General features: G+C 42.3%; 2 protein-coding genes across 6 annotated transcripts in view; both read right to left on the bottom strand.

The window, feature by feature from the left end:
* Positions 1 to 18,396, bottom strand: part of LOC116792532 (serine/arginine repetitive matrix protein 2-like) — a 280,339-nt gene that overhangs the window by 189,533 nt on the left and 72,410 nt on the right.
* IPPK (inositol-pentakisphosphate 2-kinase) overlaps positions 1 to 18,396 on the bottom strand; it is a 52,832-nt gene that overhangs the window by 9,171 nt on the left and 25,265 nt on the right. For 3 of the 5 annotated variants that reach the window (XM_032699545.1, XM_032699544.1, XM_032699548.1), the window contains 7 exons: positions 7,618 to 7,665; positions 4,346 to 4,441; positions 3,542 to 3,608; positions 1,630 to 1,751; positions 1,075 to 1,164; positions 433 to 491; positions 10 to 82 (listed from right to left, as the gene is read on the bottom strand). In XM_032699545.1, the coding sequence (XP_032555436.1) occupies positions 10 to 82; positions 433 to 491; positions 1,075 to 1,164; positions 1,630 to 1,751; positions 3,542 to 3,608; positions 4,346 to 4,441; positions 7,618 to 7,665 (555 nt within the window). Of the gene's footprint in view, positions 1 to 9; positions 83 to 432; positions 492 to 1,074; positions 1,165 to 1,629; positions 1,752 to 3,541; positions 3,609 to 4,345; positions 4,442 to 7,617; positions 7,666 to 9,845; positions 9,909 to 12,132; positions 12,268 to 18,396 lie in introns of those variants that run through there. The other 2 variants (XM_032699546.1, XM_032699547.1) reach the window with 2 other exon arrangements.

Raw genomic sequence — 18,396 nt, 5'->3', positions numbered from 1 at the left:
ACTGTTTACCTTAAATATTTTCAAGTTGTTCTGTGCCTCCTGTAATAAGCTCTTCAAAGCAAAGTGCATTCTCTGTTTGTTTCTAGGGAAAACAAAAAATAAAACCAAGAATGTTTTATCCCAGCCTTTGGATGTTCACACCTGGCGTGAGCTGAGGTCACTGCAAAGGCAAAGTGAGCTTCAAATCTGAGTAAAGCAAACAGCTCTTGGCTGCAATGTTATGCAGCAAAAGGCACTGGCACATTAATAAGCAGCTCTGATTCCCGAGATAGGTGTAAATAGACAGCACTAGAAATATTCACTGCAAAGGTCACACAAGCAGGCATGGATTATCCTTAATACCTCAGCAAAAGGCAAAGGAATCTGAGAAAAATCTGCCAAAACCCCTCCCTGTGTTACAGATTCCTTTTGGCAAAAAAGCAGAATCCTTACCCTGAGAAGAGATCCAACGGGCAATATTTACTGGGTCGCTTCCATTTTCCATTTGCTACCTGGGGAAAACCAGAGCACTGCTGTTACCTGGAATAACTGCTCTCTTATCTTAACAGTCAGGTGTGTGCACTGACATCCTCCCTTCAGAGGTCCCACGACACTTAAACCTCTTTGAACACAAAATTCATGACCACTGTGGGCCTTCCTGGTCATTCTCCCAGTCACTCAAAGTGCATTCGCAGAGGGAGGAAGATCACATTAATCAGGGAGGCCCAGTCACCCCATTTCAGACTCACAATGGACAAGAGTCCAGTGAACTCTGTGCCTGTTACAGGCTGTTTGTTGTAAGTCACAGAATGCACTGGGTGAGCTGATCCTGAAAGGAAGTTCCACAACAGATTTTACCCAACCACAGCGTTCACAGGCCCCAAAGACTGATATTGTGTTTGTTTGCTTCCAGCTTCCCACAGAACTTGCTCCATCTCTCACTAAACAAATTCACACCCAGCAACTCAAGCTGTGTATCCACCTACCAGCTTTAGTCATATCAGGGATTTGAGCAAGTTTTAACAGGAACCCAAGCCTGGAACAGCAAATAAAGCACAGTCCAGCCAAGAGGAAGAAGGATGACTCAATAATTACCTTTAGATGCTGATGCATACAGTAACGACACACCTTGTGCTTTATCTCCTGTGAAACATGGCTGGAGAAAGGAATGAAGCCACACTTTGGCTAAAACAAACAAACAAAAAAAGACTGTAAATATAAATGTATCTCTCCACAGAAGCAGAAGCACACACAAGATGCAAATCTTTCCGGTTAAAGGAAAATTTAAAAAAATAATTTAAAAAAAAATCCAGCACTTAAAAGCTGAATACTACTCCCAATTATTTCAGAGAAATAAATTATTTTAATAAATAAGGACACAAAACTGCTGTGGCCTACAGAAAAGCCTAGTAACACCTGGGAATTTCCCAAGTTTTGAAAGATCGGGACTTAAAAGAGGGGTTACAGTGTAAAAGAGGGGTTACAGTGTAAAAGAGGGGTTACAGTGTAAAAGAGGGGTTACAGTGTAAAAGAGGGGTTACAGTGTAAACTGAGCTCTGCCTTATCCCACTGCTGCATTCCTTGAACTGCTCTGGCCAGTAGGTATTAGAAAAGGCAAAGGAGCCCCCCGAGGAGCCTCTCCCCCCAGACCTTGATCTCGATGCAGAGCAGGGGCCGGTGCTCGGCCAGGCGGTAGCTCTGCGGCCGCGTCAGGTTGGGAAGGCACATCGCGAACCCGCTCAGGGTGTCCATGTCCTTGTCACAGCGACACTCTGGAGAAGCAAAGGAAAGCCAAGACAAATGTCAGAATCAGCTGTGTGCAGGTTTGTTTGCTCTGCAGCCATCCTGTCTGCCAGCTGGGGTGTGGGGACGGACCTGGAAGCACAGGACTCACAGTTTGGGAGGCTTTAGGCAATTATGCGCTTGCACAAATTTGCCCTCCCCGTTACCAACGCCCAGGTTTAGTTTCCTCAAAACTGTCCTGGCCATATGGAGAGCCACAAGGGCTGCTGTTAATGGCCAGCTCCCAGCTCCTCCCAAGAGAGGTAAAGCCTGAAACAGCAAGGAAATGCATTGGCCAACAACAGGTAAAGTGACTAATTAGTGTATTTATTCAAAGATGTGATCTCGTGTTTGCTTACTAAGCTGCACGACCTACCATTCCTCAGCTGGGTCAAGAGGAATCTGTGAAAACTGCCAGGAATATCATAAACTTAAGAGGTATTATTTAAAGAAAGTCTTTAAATACCCTCTCTCCACGTGCATCCTTTGGGACACAAAAAGTCTGTGAGATTTTAGTTCAACATTAACAAGAACACAGACCCCTCGATTTTCAAATACCTCTGTTGCTAAAGAGAGACACAGAACACATGTGTTCTGTTACAGTTTCCACTGCCAAGAGAAACGCCCATTGTGAAAAAATACATTGCAGTAGAAAAAATAAATCCCAGAAGCTGAAGCTTCATAAGGCACCAGCCTGCAATGACTTGCTGCACTTCACCAGGATGAGCAAGAAACCTTCTGTCTCCAACAGACATTTCTAAACTTAAGCAAAAGTACATCCACCTTCCCAGCTGAAAGCCACCTGCCAAATCAGACAGACACAGAAATATGAATTATTAGAGAAGCTCCTTCATAAGTTAGACAGGAGTATGTGAAAGGTAATGTTGAAGGAAATTCTTTCCTCAAGGTTTAAAAAAGATTCCTGTTAAAAATGGACAGTGGGATTTGCTGTTGTAAAGCACTTGGACAGCTCCTCACAACCACATTTCAATCCTCAGCAGCTGTGGACACACAAAGTTTAATTTTGAGAAATAAAACTGAATTCTATCACTCAATTCTACCAGAGTATCATTGATTTTTTAACTTCTATGAGACACTATTTACTTAAAACTATTTACTGTCCTTGCTGGTTTCTGGCACTGTGGAACTGCTTCTCAAACAGGTGAGGACAAATCAACGATGGAGAGTGTCCTGTGTTCACTATATGTAAATTAATTCAATTTTTTTCCTGGATCAAAGGCAACAAAGCAATCACTACAGCACTTTGATTTAATGCCATATTTTTCTTCAAGAACTTTGCTAAAGCAGGAGTTTCTGACCATTCTAAAAAACATAAGGTGAAACACACCATGAGGGCCCTTTCCTTTGCCCCGTTTGGAGCTCAGCCACGTGTGAAGAACATGCACCAGGTGCTGCCAACTGTGAAAGGTGACACCGTGTTCTGTAGCACTTCCCTTCACACCAAACACGTCACAGGTTGCCAAACTTCCAGTCTTGCAGCACATTCCCAAAGTTTTCACAAGGCCAGCACACCCTCACCTCACACACAGTCCCCATCAATCCCCCGTGTCCAGGGGACTAGAAAAGCACGGCTGCAACTGTTAATTCCAAAACATGTCCATTTCCATTTTTTCCACAACAAACTTTCAACTTATCATTGTCTCAATATTACACAAAGTCTCCTCATATTCTGAGGTATAATGCTTTTTAACTTTAGAACAAAGGAAAATGCTTTACAGCTTGAGGAAGCCCCCGTTTTAATGCCATCCCTGGCACTTACCTGGCCTCTCTGGCTGGATTTTCAAACAGAGCTGTCTTACGAAGTCTAAAGGCAGTTGAATAATTTCCTATTAAAAAAAAAATATATATTTCAACACAAAAATTAATACCCAGTTTTGGGGGGTCTTAAAATGGAATTGCAAAGTTCAGTGGGTGTTAACAACAGTACACTAAAAAAAGTCAGCAGCTTCTCCCTCTGATTAACTGTGAAGACCTGTACCTGCAATCACAGGGAACACTTGCTGCACTATAAAAACAAAGAACTGATTTCAATAAATGCATGAGAAAGAGCCTTTTCAGTGCAAGTTTAACGTGCACTAAGGAACCTGCATCATTTTATCCTTTTCACAAATGAAAGGATCCTTTTCATCCTCACATCCCACCCTTCCAAGACAGGACTGTGTAACTCAAGTTCCAGGTGAAGCTGTAGCTTTTCCACCCAGGCATCTGATGTTCAGTGAAGGAGATCTGGCTGCCCTGAAGAACAGAGTGAGTGGCAAGGGAAAAGGTTATCTGTGACTGCACAGAAACCTCAACCATTTATATGAACCAGGTTTAACCCCTTGTTTTACAGTTAAGTCTAAAAATCCCTCTTACACACGCCCCTCTTGCCTTACGTAGAGCAATGACCACTCTTTCACCAGAAGCTTGAAACACCCATGGAGACAATCCAACCCCCTCCTCAGCACAGAGCAGGATCTTTGTTCTCATCCAAATGCTCCTTGTGTGTGTGTACTCAGAGCTCCCCCAAACACTTCAGTGTTTACAATGCATAAGCCATTTCTTTTAAGAATAAAACATTTACCCCGTGGTGAACGTAGTTCTCCCCAAAGAACTGTTTCATCACATGTTTTCCAAAGTCTACGATGTTTTGCAGATGGTGTAGTATTTCCTGTGAAGTCTGGAAGACAGAAACGTGGTAATTTAGCTGTGAGATAATGACAAACAACACTCCAGAACACATACACATGCTAGTCAGTGATTTAGCAAACAGCCTAATTGCTGAGCTTGGTAGGTCAGTGCACACTGAAACTAAACAGGCACATAATCTACGTTTGTTTCTGCCTCAGGGGCTGGGACAAACACAAAAACAGCCAGAGAGATGATGATTCTTAAGTGTCAGGGGAAAAAAAGAGAGAAAATTACAAAGGTGGAAGAGGGGGAGGTTACTCAAAATCTACTCTGTCTTTGACCATTATTCTTAAAACAACTCAAAGAATTCTAGTAGTCCAAAGAGGTGCCCAGCAGGCCTTCCTGCCAACAGCTGGAGTGCAGGAGAGGCCTGGAGTGTTACAAAATACCTCATGGAGATTGGGAAGGGAATGGCTGGAGAGACTGAGACATCACAAACCTCGGCACGGACAGGTACAGAACTTGCCATTTGTCCCAAATCCTGCCCCAGACAATGAAAAATCTTACTGTAATGTCATCCTCTGTTAATTTTGTTTTATGTGTCTATAAGGAAACTCCAAGTTCTACAAGACAAAAATGCCAAAAGATAGAAATGAATTTCCATGAGTACTGGAAGCAGGACAGGGACATTGGTGCAGTCAGACTTTGACAGCTCCTGCTCATTAAAGAAGCCTTAGAGCAGTATTATCCCATTCCCAGTGCTCCAGCACACTCTGGTTCTGTGCACAGTATTTCAGTGTTATAATAGACAAGCTTCTCTGTGCTTTTGCAAGACAAAAAAAAAATCCCCACACTGGGATTAAGTGGAGGAAAAAGAAAGTGCAACACCCAGGTACATGTTAGAAAATTGTAGAGGGGAAACAAGAAGAGCAGAGCAGGAGAAAATAAAATGCTGGAGGGCAACACTCAGATACTGCCAAAGTCTAGAGAAAGGAGGAAAGACCACATCCAACACAAATCACAGATGCCATAGGGAAAAGGAGCTTGTCACTAACAGTCTTACTGACTTGGTTTTATAGTGCCATCACAACAGGGAGATTTTTTTCCCACAGCACCATTTCCACCATTTCCATAAAGGCCAGGACAGTACTGATTATTTAAAATGCTTGGCAAACTGTACATGGAGCTGTTCCTCAGAACAACTCTCCCTGAAATCTTTTAAGAGAGCCAAAATAACTGCAGAGTCTCTTCCCAACAGGCAACCTTCCACTGCTCGAGTCTCGGAACCAAACACACACTAAGATGCCTCAGTAACTTTCTCAATGGCACTACTCTGATCTGAAGAAAGTTGATTAACTCATCTTGCCCTAGTCAGGAATACAGATTATCCCTAAAAGCCATCTTCTCCTCTGTCATGTTGCTAGGGACAAGTTTGTCCCAAAACTCTGATTCTCCAGGATTTGTTTGCTGATCTGAAGATAAAGTATTTAGTTTACTGTTCCGCTTTAAGAAAAAAATGATCCTAAAAAAATAAACCCATCAATCATCAAGATAAGTAAATATATTCAAATTACAAAGTCATCTATTTAGAGGAAACTGTGTATCACAATCCCAACCCAAGGCAAATGCAGAATGCTGGAGCTGGGCACAAGCTTTTTTACCTCACGTTTCACTATCCCAGTCCGTAACACTACATGCAATGCCAAAGTACTCCACAGCAGTATTATCAACCTCACTGCTGTAGTGTGGAACTGAAAAGTCATTTCCTGGCTCCCTTTGTGACTTTGTCATACTCTGTCAATTTTTTAAAAACAATTATTATGCAACAATCTCTTCCAACTTAAAAATTAAAAAAAAAAAAAAAGAGGAAAAAAGCTGGTACTTAGTGTTTTGTCTTCTTAAATAAACTGTAACAGACTGACTTTATAATTAAAGTTGTGGTCTAGTTCTCCCTTGGTGTATTAAAAATTGAGATAAGCACTGTTTCCTTTGCAATCCACCGGGTTCTTCCCTGTTCTTGTTAACACTAAAAATCATTATCTTGGGCTACTACAGAAGCACAAGATACATTTTTGAAACCATGCCATTATAAGCAGCTCAAGAAACAACTTGAATCACACTTTAGTTTTACCAGACCTTTTTTCAAGTCAAATAGTAGGAGAAAGGCCATCAAATAACTCACACTGTGTTCATGGGTTCTTGCCTTCCTCTGCTTTACTGGAGAAACTTCTCCTTTGTCCCTTGTTAAAATTAATGCTTTTCACATTCAACTTCCTGATTTAAAGCAACAAAATGCCCTTTCTATGTTTTCTTTACATTCATCCTTGTTTCTTTTTTCCTGAAATTAAGCACACACCCCCCAGCTCTCAGCAGAGCCTCAATGTTTTTTATATTTCTCTCACCAGAAGAACCCACCACTGCCACTGAACCTAACAAAGCCATGGTTCAGGAGCTGCTGTAACTCCAGCCATTCCCTTTATCTCTCAGGTAACAAACACCCTAAAGACTTCTCTTGAGGGTGAGGAAATGAAAGAATTTGAACCTTGTACTCTCTTTACTTATTTTTTTTTCCCTTGGAACACTGTGTTCACCCTCCACCTTTGCTTCTCGATCATTCTTTATCCCTGTTAAAAGAAACCTGAAGTAACTCACTTCAGCTGCTTCTCGAGCAGAAAAACCTTATTCTGCCATCCAAGAAACTGGGAGACTGTGTCCTGTTCTTTACAATGGACACGACTAAAATCACTGACAAAGCCTATTCTGTGGATATTTCATGTGTTTGTTCAAATTCCACGGCTTTTTAGCTACTGGTGGTCAGCAGCAGACCTTTACCATGACACCAATCCTGAGCCGTTCCTGTTCTGTCCCAGCTAAGAACAACCAGTAAAACTCATTTCTTCCTCAGCATCCCTGCACTCCTGTCCGTGGATATGGAACATTCCCACTGTCTCTGTGCCACAGAAAGCTGTCCCCTCTAACACATGGCAGTCTCACACCCTGCCCCACACAGAGGGCTTGGTATCAGCACTCACATCATCTTACTTACGTAAAGCGACCTCGAATTTCCTCCTGCTGCCAAAACCCCCTGAAACACGGGTACATTTCAAAACATCCCCTTATTCCTACTCCTGCCAGTCACAGCTCTTTCAGGGGTTTCTTATTTCTCCTCACACTGGCTATTGGTTTACCTGAGGGCTTTTAGCAAAGGGACGTGTTGAATCTTACCTTAGTCTGGTTGGGGGGGGACTTCAGGAACCGCAGCACCACACAGCGCTGGAGGGAGACAGCACAGAGCAGGGTTTCGTTAGCATTTCATCACTTATGAACAGCACAATTGTCTGCTCCCCCAACCCACCCCCTCCCAGAAATTAAGGGGGAAAAAAAAAAGAAAAGCAAGATGGGTGTTTTAGATGGTTATTTCACTCAACCTGAAATCAAATACAGCGACTGAAATCAAACACAACAATGTCTGCTGCCAGCTTTGCCACGGGTTTAACGAGGCTGCTGCTGCACTTCCAGTCACCAAGTGCACCAGGGAAATGCTCCCTCAGCTCACAGCACTGCTCTGGAAATGTGGGAATGCACGGTATTGACAGCACCACCCTGGCACTTGTGCATCAAAGGTCTTGGGGGACAAAGAGGAACAAGACCCACTTCACTCACGGTATCAGCACAGCATCACAACATCTTACAGGGACACTCACACCACAGCAGCTACACAGCTGGACCCACAAACATTAAACCCCGTTACTGCTAAACTTCCACAGAGTAAACACCTAACACAGGGATAAATGCAGCAGGTTTCCAAATATTTTACCTTAAAACCACAAAAAATTCACTAATTTTTGTAATTTTTACCATTTTTATCAGTTTTTAACAATTCAAAAACCTTCATATTTTCAAAGTACCTGAATTCTAAAAACATCCTCAGCTTTTATTTTTAATATTTCAGATTAAAATATTTCATAATTAGGCCTCTCTCCTTAAGCCTATTGAGTGTCTTCCATCACAGAAGTCATGAGAAGTATCTTTCCCTCAAAAAAAACTTGCTGAAATTTAACCATTAAACTTAGTAAAGAGACTTTTTGTATTAAAATCAAATTTTGACATGGTATTAAGTAACCTGCAGGCTTACTAGGCAGGGCAGTGTGGTAACAGAGCCCTGTTGAGCCTGTATCTCTGTGTGCACAGTGTTGTTGTACACTGTTTCAACTGTTTGGATCTCCTGCTTTAATAATTCATAAGCAAGTGGATCAGTGATGGAGTGATGTGATTATCACTTCTCATCCCTTCAGAAACATGATTCTGTAGCCTTTCAAGGCCAGTGCAGATATTTATCTATTAATCAGTTCCCAGCCAACAAGGTTCCAACCATTGCTTTGGAAAACCCATTTGTCTCACAGGACTCACTAGGTATTAGTTCATTGCCAAGTCACTTCTGAAGAGGCACAGTGGGATAAAATGACCAAGATTATACATGGCAAAAGGAGAACGTGCTGCTGGCCTAAGATGTCAAAAGCAAACGTTCAAACAAACCTTCAGAGAATTGCAGGTGCACTCACACCAGTCGCCCCACACCTCGCTGAGGCTTTTAGATGATTAGAGCAAAACAAAACCCAGCAAAAAAACCACACCCCAAAAGCAAAAGCAAACCTCAATAAACCCCAAAACACTTCTTTCCTTTCTTGGGGCAAGTTTTCAGCTACATCCACCCCTCTGTGCAATCCAACCCACAGTGACACGAACACCAGCACCAAGTTAACCCATCAGATGTCACAGATGCCAACTGCTTCAGAATTATCACCACCCAAAATACTGGCCCACGTTTTCATGCTATTGCTTTCCTGATTCACTTGAGTGATTCTTTACTTGGAAATATTGTGGGTGGTTGTTGCCATGAGGGGTTGTTTTTTTTTCAGTTACCTTAAATGCCTTAGACTTTTTTTTTATATTTACAGATTGAACATCAAAGATGTACCATGCTCATCTGTATGCACAGAAATGGCCCAAACCCAGAACAGATCTCTGAGGAGGTTGTCACTACTCCTTAAATTCTTGGAGAATCAGATCAACTAGATCCCAATGCTCCCTAAATTTCATTCTCCACAAGCAGTGGAAGGGCTTACAGAGGTGTTTAACACCACTTCCATCAAGGCACCACCACCATGAGAGTATTTAGTTAGCTGGATAATAGTCCCAGACACACAAAGAGATGAAAAATGCAGGCTGTAAGCAGAAAAAATAAAAAAGAAACAGTGCATGGAGGTAGGCAAATGTAACACATGGAACATTAAAAGGCTTCACACCTTTTCAAGTAAGACAAGCTAGAAAAACAGTGAATTCAAAGGAAGAATTCTCTCTACCACTTTTTTTAATCCTGCATATGTCCAGTACCCAGTTAGTGACAAGACTAAAAAAACCCAACCCCTCAGAACAAACCCGACTGCTCTTACTGTCAGATAAAGAATTCAAGGGCGACTCTCACGTGAGAGCACAGCAGCTCGACAGCAGATAACAATGTCCTCAGTGGCTCCAGGACCACAGCAGGGCTACTGTGACATTCCCAATTGTCATGGAAAGCTCAAAACAAACACTAGCAACAAGGATACCAAAACTGGTGTCTCTGAAAACACATCCACAGACGCTGTAACTATCCTAGGCCACAGCGTTTTCAGACTCCATCCTGAAGCTTAGGGTCCCACCAAGAAAGGCAAACGCTTCTTGAGCACCCTATCACCAAACAATTGTTTGGTTAAAGCAGAAGGAAGTTAATCATTGCCCGTAAGGAGAGAAGCTGTGGGAGGGGCTGTGGAAGCACTCAAAGAAGTCGCTGCACCACAGAACCACAAGGATGTGAACACACACAGATCCTGTCCTCGTGTACCCTGGGAAAAAACAGTACTGGTCTTAGTCCCCAAAACGTTACCTGCAAGAATTTCCCTTCTCCAAAGCACTTACTACAGCTATTATTTTAATCTTACTCAGTGAAATCCAAAAAACAAAGTAATCCTTGGTAGCTCGGCCAAAATATGACTCAGCACCAATCCAGGTACTTTGGATTAGACAGCAGCATTACGAAACCAGGATAAAAGCCTACATTTATTTCTTTACAGCTTGATGTTTGATAGTGACCTTATTTTGTGACCTCGCTGTCATACAGTGCAGGCCTCCTGAACTGGAGAGTTTTCACAAGTGAAACACAACTGGGGCAAATCCATAATCTTGATGCTCCCCTTCAGGGAACAGCCTCGTTTGCATCACTGAGGTTTCCATGTCTTGCTACGTTAGTACCAAAATCTGTGTAAGAGATGGTGGCTGTGAAAGAAAATAGGAGAATTTGTATAAAAACAAGCTCAACTGCTGGTAATATTGTTTAGAATTATGGAAAGATGTGTATTTTCCTTCTGCTGTTACCACCTCAGCTCACATGGGTTTAAAATAAGCTTCTGTACAAAAATATAAGGAATTAGCCTGTCCAAACACAAAGCCTGGGAAACATCAGTTTCTCCTTTTCCAAATAAGCAGGTTCACGTCATTTGTTATTACTCCATCATTATTCTAACCAGCACACATTAACTGCCTTTGTCTGGAGGCAGAGCACTACCCTGACATCTCTTTCTGCCACTGGACAAGATTCCCATCTAGCTGATTACCAGCTTGTGTTCACATCTGCAAGATCCAGGGCAGAAAACAAGACACTTTGGGAAGAAGCTTTTTAAGTCCCAAAAGGAACTCCACCCCTCTTCCCACACCCATCATGTCCCTCACTCCACACAGCCTCCTAAATTCTGGCATCTAAAAGCTCACCAGTATTTTTGCAAGCACTATCTGCAATTTTACATCACAAAATCACCTGCCCGTCTACTACACCCTGTTGTTTGAAAAGGCACAAGATATACAAACAGGACAAGAAAACCCACATTTCTTTTAAACTTATCCATATAAAAGTCACAAGCTTGCAGTCATAAACATGGGGGAGAACACTCTCAAAGACTGGTAATAAATCTTTCCCTACAATTCTTACTGTACTATTTTTTGCAACCAATTAAAAACACCACTGACCACTGCCAAAGGAGATGAAGATAAGAAGTCAAATTTACTTTTAGAAAAAATAGTGTCTGTGAGGGCCCACGAATTTCTTTATACAGTCAAAACTGGTTGTTCAATTCGCTGTCCTTTGAGGACACTAAAGAGCTACCAAGAACTTACCAAACAGGGCTCTAAGGATTCCAGATCTCCTGCCACCACTGTAATCATTCAACACCACCTGATCACTGGGGGTTTATGGCTGTGCCCAGCAATGACAGCTACAGAAAGTACATTCTATCTACATTTCAGTCAAAGGGAGGGAGTCAAACAACACTGATTAATGGCTGTTTCAATGGTACTCAACATGAACTGTGGAACTGTTTTGCTGATATTAAGCTATCCCTGCAGTAGCACACTGGAGCTGCGTGCACTGCTTGCCAACTAAAAAAAATTATTCTGACAACTCTTATTCCAAATCTCCATTCCACAGCCCCTTCAATTCCGACTCTAGTTTGAGGGGTTTGAACAGAAAACAATGGTGTTCTATTCAGAAAATGCAATTTCTGGGAAGGAGGAAAATGGACAAAGAGGTGTTATATTCACATCTCAGAAAAGACAGGGACACAGAGGAGAGTTCCTCCTTCTGAGAACTGATAAAACTCAGGAAAAACATGCCCACCACACTGCCCAGACACTTCAGCCAAAGCTTACCTTCATGATATTCAACACGAGACATTTTTAAAGGTCTCCTCATCCAGGGTGCTGTGCCATGTGGAGGGATGTGAGGGATGGAAACAAACTAAGTGCTAGAAAATTTTGCAGCTTTTGAATGAAGTACACATGGCAGTATTGCACACAACTGTTGTTTTCCAACCCAGTTTTGTTCTGCATAAGGTGGATAAGATCACACAAAACAAAGCAAGGAAAGCTACATTTCCTGCCCGTATGGAGGAAGTTTAGCAACTGCTCACACACAGTGCAAAGAAGCATTCAAAAATCAGAACAATACTCTTTTATTTAGCATAGGAGTCCTTGAATAACAATGTTTTTATTTCTTTATATGAATAAAGAATTTCTGGCATAGCACCTGGTTTGACATTATTCAAAACGGCAAACCATTATTTGAGAGCAAACCCCCCATGATACTTGTTTCCTTTAGCACACAGCCCACAGCTTGCATCAGACTTCAGGTGCTCATTCCAATTTTTTTTTCCCCTGCTTGGTTATGATCCCGACTCCCATGAGAGTTAAGCACTACCTCAGGTTTCACTTTACAGCTTTGTGTAACCTTGCAACACGCAGATGGTACCAATTCCAAGAGAATTTAATGATTGCACTCACCAAGAGCGAGAAGGAAATGCCTGCCCTTCAGCCAAGACAGCTAATCAGAGACCCTGCAATGGTATCAAGTGATACACCCACTGCCATGAGGTGGAAACACACACCAGAGGGAGAACAGGCTGAATAAACCCATTGATCCCCGGCCCTGAGTACATCAGCACTGTGTGGTAACACAGCCCAGGGCCCTGACTGAAACACAAGGACAAAAACAGTCCTTAACATTTAACAGCACATCAAATACCCCCCCATCAAACAGGCAGTGGTGCCAACCAGAACATAACACACACTAAGCTTCCTTCGTTTAAGCTGCCCTAAACCTCCCCCTATCAGCAACACTTCCCAGCATGAGGCTGCTGAGTCACCTGATGTTATGCCGGGGAAACCAGGCGTTCCAGGAAAATATTAATAGGGAGGGGAGGAAATAGAGCCAAACAGTAAGAGGGATTAGAATGAAGATAAGTAATAAAATGGAGAGTTAGAATAAGTTAACAGTTCCCAGCATCTGGAACACCTCAGCTAGAAGACACCTAAGCAAACCTTGGGCAAGTGTTCCGTGGAATCCAGTGACTCTGTTCCTTCCCAAGCAAAACCAGGCCAGGGAGGACAGTTTAGGGAGGTCAGAACATGGTTATTGCACGTCATGGGAAAATAAGTGAGGCAAAGAAAACAGCCACTGAAGGGTTGGGAGGGAGAAAAGAACCAAAGGAGGGAATAAAATAGGCTCTTAGACTGAGCACTCCCACACAGCTTTGGGTCAGGCTACTTTATCCAAAGCTGTTGGGACTGAGGGCAGAGACAGCAGCAGCATGGAAAAGGCACAGAAACTCCACCATCACTGCATTTACCAAACTCCCCTAACAGACAAAGAACTGCTTTTTAGATAATGGCTTCAGCTCATCAACTGCACAAGAAAGTCATTCAAGTCTGAGCTTGAATAGAACCCAGAAGAAAACACGAGGGTTGTTAACCAAGGCCAACCCACTCCTGAGCTTGACTGGGATTTGGTTTGCATTTTCTTTGGATATAGCCCTTAGAATTCTCAAAAGTCACTCAAAAAAAGAAAAAAATAGGTATAAAGCAGAGTTCGAATTTCCAAAGGTCACTAGAGGACAGGTCTGCTCCAACACTTATTACTAGCAAAATAAGACACCACCTCTGGAAAAAGCATTCTGGGAGGAGGAGAGAGGTGGTGTTGCTGCAGTTAAGTGACCACTGTCATATGGCATTAGAGCACCAGACCACAGCACTGGCAGTGTTTGTGTCTCCCTTCTCCATCCACACAGGTGCTGTTTTCCCATCTGCATCTACTGACCTTAAAGCACTTGTATGATAAGAAAAGTTTTGACTGCTGCCTTTCTGCTCTCTCTCCTCCCTGCAGTCAGCCCTGCCACCCAGTGCTACCTTCTCTTCCACTCTATGGAAGACACTAAACTGCCCTGCATTCAGAGCTTTCAGTGCACAAACCCAGTAAAGCTGAGGAAAAAGTAAATTTAACTACTCTCATACAACATGGAATTGAAATCCTGATATGGAATTAAAATTCTATAGAGATGTTGACTCAAGCTGTTGACTTTTCTTTTTTTTTGGGGGGGGGGAGGGGGTCCAGAAAAGCTCCACAGCTAATCCACAAAATTGGACGTGCTTCCAACTTTTAATTCTTCTTTAACAGTAAAAAGCTTTGTAGATTGTACTCAAGTAGAGTTAGTCCAATTAATTATGGCACCTTCAGGCCCAGTTGTACCAGTTCAACCAAAGAACCAAATAAAAACAAATACCAAACTGTCTTTTTTTTTTTCCAGTGACCATAGGCAAGTACTGAAGTATCAGTTAACCAAGGTTAACACAAGGAAATGTGCAGTTTCATACAGGTGTCACAAAGGGTCCCAATTCCAACTCAAACCAGTGATTGCCTCCTGTTTCCAAAAACTTAATTGTTGTTTACACCAAGGCAGACATCTCTTCCTTTCTTTTCCACTGATGACACACCCTGATCACATACTTGGCTTTTTCAACTGGATTTCATAGCTGTTTGCTTCAGTAAATTTGGGCAGAGGCTCCTCTACTTGTCTACAATAAATAAATAAATAATTTTTTAAAATCAAAAGCAATTACAACTAAGAAAGGTGGAGCAAATATATTATCTTTAGTCTTTAAGCTGACTTCCTGTGCTTTTGTCTAGGTAGGTAAAGGGTGTGCAGGTGTGAGAGTTTTGATAAACAATACTCAGAGATAGACAGTGTTTAAACATGTTCACACCCAAAAGAACACAATGCTGGAGAAGGCAGGTCAAAGAAATCCCTCTGAAATAGAAAAAAAAAGAAATAACACCAAAAAAACCCTCTAAAAAAAGGCCAAATGGAAGAAGCAGAAAATTCTACAGAACCAGATTCAAAACTCCCCTCTATATCACATCATTCCCAAATCCATCAGAAGTAAGAATTTTCACAGGTTGGGAATGTAAATAGAAGATTCTCCTCAATAACACAAAAATATTTAAGTTCAAGTCATACAAAAACTATGCCTTTTCCACTAGTTAAAATAAAATTCAATAAATACCAGTTGCATTTTACCTTTCCTGATAAAGTCTGTCTGCGAAAGAACCAAGAGACCAGGACTTGGCCATATTTTAAATCAGAGCAATATTCAGAGAAGACCATTGTTAATAAACTATTCTAATTATAACCACAAGGAACAGCAACCAGTTTTTCAGTACTTTTCCCTACCTGAAGACCCTTTAATACAGGAATCAGCAGCCTGTTCTATATTTCCTTGAAATCAAGACATTCATAGGCATTAAGGGGGGAAAAAAACCATCAGAACACAACTGAACAGAAAACAGAACAAAATTTGCTTTATAGTCAGGGATCTGGAATTTCTCAGGAATGACTTGGAAGCTTGTGGGGGGGCAAGACTTACACACATTTCAATAGGACAAAACAGATTCAGGCAACTCCACACAGAAAAACAACGTTAGAAGAAGCAGGACATGCAGGTTTCTGGACTTGGGCAAAATGACACTATCAGAAAAAGCACCTTAAGAAGATTCTCTCAATGAGACAGCAATTAATGATCAGCATCATCCCTTTCTGCCAAACAGGAATAGAGGAAAGCTGCAGCTACCTGGTCATTCCAACCCTAAGCTTACCACTCTTTCAGCAAACACCCTTCTGTCTAAACATCCAACCTGGTCCTCTCTTCAAGTAAGTTTGCTGCAGCAAAACTGAATCATTTGTCATTATTCTTAAACCAACCAACCAGCCACAAGAAAACTATTTCATATTTCAAAAGCATCAAAAGGAACAGTAATCTACCCTGACTTGACACAAAGCCCCCCCCCCAAAGTAGAATTATTTTATTTCAAAACCCCAGACCAAGTCCCTCTGCCCCACATGCAGAAAGTGACTTTCTGCTCACACTTTGCAGCACCATAATGCAGCTGCCAGCAGACACAGCTACAGCTGTAGTGAAATCACAGGCTGGTGTTAAAACACAAGATACCCCTCTCTCCCAGCACCTCTGCTCTCTACAGTCCCCTACACACTCAGAAAAATAATTGGGAAGGTTCTCTGCAAAAGCAGCACTGGGACATCCTCCATCTTTAACCATAGGTCTTGAAGGAAAAATAAATACCACAGAGAAGAGACAGATATTATTCACTTCTATGGGCAGATATTATTCACCAACTTTGGGAATCTTCTGCAAGTTTGATTACCTGACTAGACTATCTTGTCCAGTCTCCTTAGCACTGTTTCATTCACCTTCTCCATCTCCCCTCCTTCCCCTTTTCCTATTTCATAAGGTCACACAGCCTCTGGAGATGGTTTATGCATTACTAATTCAGTCCTGTACCTAAACCCAAGGATATCTGCTAGAGCTGCAAACATTCCAAGACAAGAAGCAGATGATCACTAACAGTCAAGGCATCTGAAGATACAAAACAACCTTTTGCAAGCACACATCAAGATTTCTCTTGACCATCTCACTGAATATAAAACAAGCTGGGGAAAAACAAGAAAAACCCCTCTTATTCTCTTGTACCACCTCCCCACAGTCACCCTGAAACACGAGTTTAATGTTCAAATGTATTTTAAAATTAAGCTTTTGATTACCACAATATCCCAACACACAGAAAGTAAAACGGGAGATGCACAGAAGGAACATACAGAATTCATCTCCTAAAGCAACAACTGGAGATTGTGAGCACAGTTCCAACGGCAAGAGGAAATCCAAGCCATTATTTCCAGAGCTGCTTACACTACTTTCTACAAACACCTAGTGAAGCCTTTTGAAATGAAGTGTTAAGTGTCCCCCTAACAGCAAACAACTGATTAAAGAAAGGGAAGAACTCCAAAGGAGGATTTCCAGCTCACTTCTGAAAAACTAAGGATCTCCACCATAGAAAGACACAACAGCTCACCAGGAGATAACTGTGCTGCAGCAGTTCCTCTGAACCCTCTCTACCGCTCACAAGGAGGGAGAGGGAAAGCTTAGCCCCCTTTTTAAATCAGACACCAAATTTGATGTGGAAGGAACAACACTCCAACAAAACTGCAGGGAATAAGAAGCCTCCTTTCCAAAGCACCTGGCTGGCTCTGATGGTGCTTGGTTGGGGTTTTGTAGAGCTGTGTCTGTCCTAAAGCAATTTATGCATCTCTGAGACGGCAACTAGAACACGTAACCAGGCAATTCACTATGTGGTGGGGAGGGTGGCAAATAAGTTATGTTGAAAAGGATACAGTGATTCAATCAAATATTCCAAATTGCAACTGATGGACAAGAATCATACAGACACTGCCTGAATGGTCTTGCAGTGTTTGTGTAACACACAAACTTTCCCAGTGTCTCGCCAACACCTCTCAGAGTTACCAGTTGTATTTCTCACTAAAATCATGAGGAAGGATCACGGTTCATTCTACCAGAAGCATTTCAGCAGGCTACAAGACTACACAGAGGCCTTTTGACTACAATTCAGTTTCAATTTGAATTAATTTAATCGCAGCTGGGAAAAAAAAAAAAAAATCAGGAAAAGCTGTGTCACCAGAGAAATTTGTACCGTAGTTCTGCACATCTCCTGGAACTTCAGATTCACCAGAACCAAAACCAAAGATCAATGAAAGCAGAAGTTTGAGTGTGCCTCAAGCAAGCAGGCACACAGCTCCAGAGATAACAATGGAAACTGGAAATGCTTGGCAAGCATTCCATCTTTACTCATCGGATCACTGTCGAAATGCTGGAGAACTAATTAAAGTAAGTCTGTAAGAAGAGATGTGTTGACTAGACCACGTCCTGCCTCAGGATCCTTATCCTTCACTGGATGGATAAGGAGCAGAGATGCACTTGCAGAGATTTCAGCACAGGCTGTGGGAGCACAGGCACACAGGGAGCCTCCCATCACTGTTACACTCTGCAGGATTAATGACCAGCCAGAGGAAAGAGTCCTGACAGCCCTGGGACAGGACAACAGAGCACGTTCCATAGGATGCCACTGTCCCAGTGCCAGGCAGACTCTGTCTGCACGCCCTGGAAAAGCGGCTGCGTGTCGCCTGCGTCCAGGGCTTATCAGCCCATCGCCAGCAGAGCTCTTTGCTGGGCATGTGACTTCTCCATGACCAACTTTTTAATTTGGTGCTGCAC

The sequence above is a fragment of the Chiroxiphia lanceolata genome, chromosome 11 (assembly GCF_009829145.1).
Source record: "Chiroxiphia lanceolata isolate bChiLan1 chromosome 11, bChiLan1.pri, whole genome shotgun sequence".
NCBI lineage: Eukaryota > Metazoa > Chordata > Aves > Passeriformes > Pipridae > Chiroxiphia > Chiroxiphia lanceolata.
Note: the sequence above shows the minus strand (reverse complement) of the source record. Positions and strands in the feature narration are given on the sequence as shown.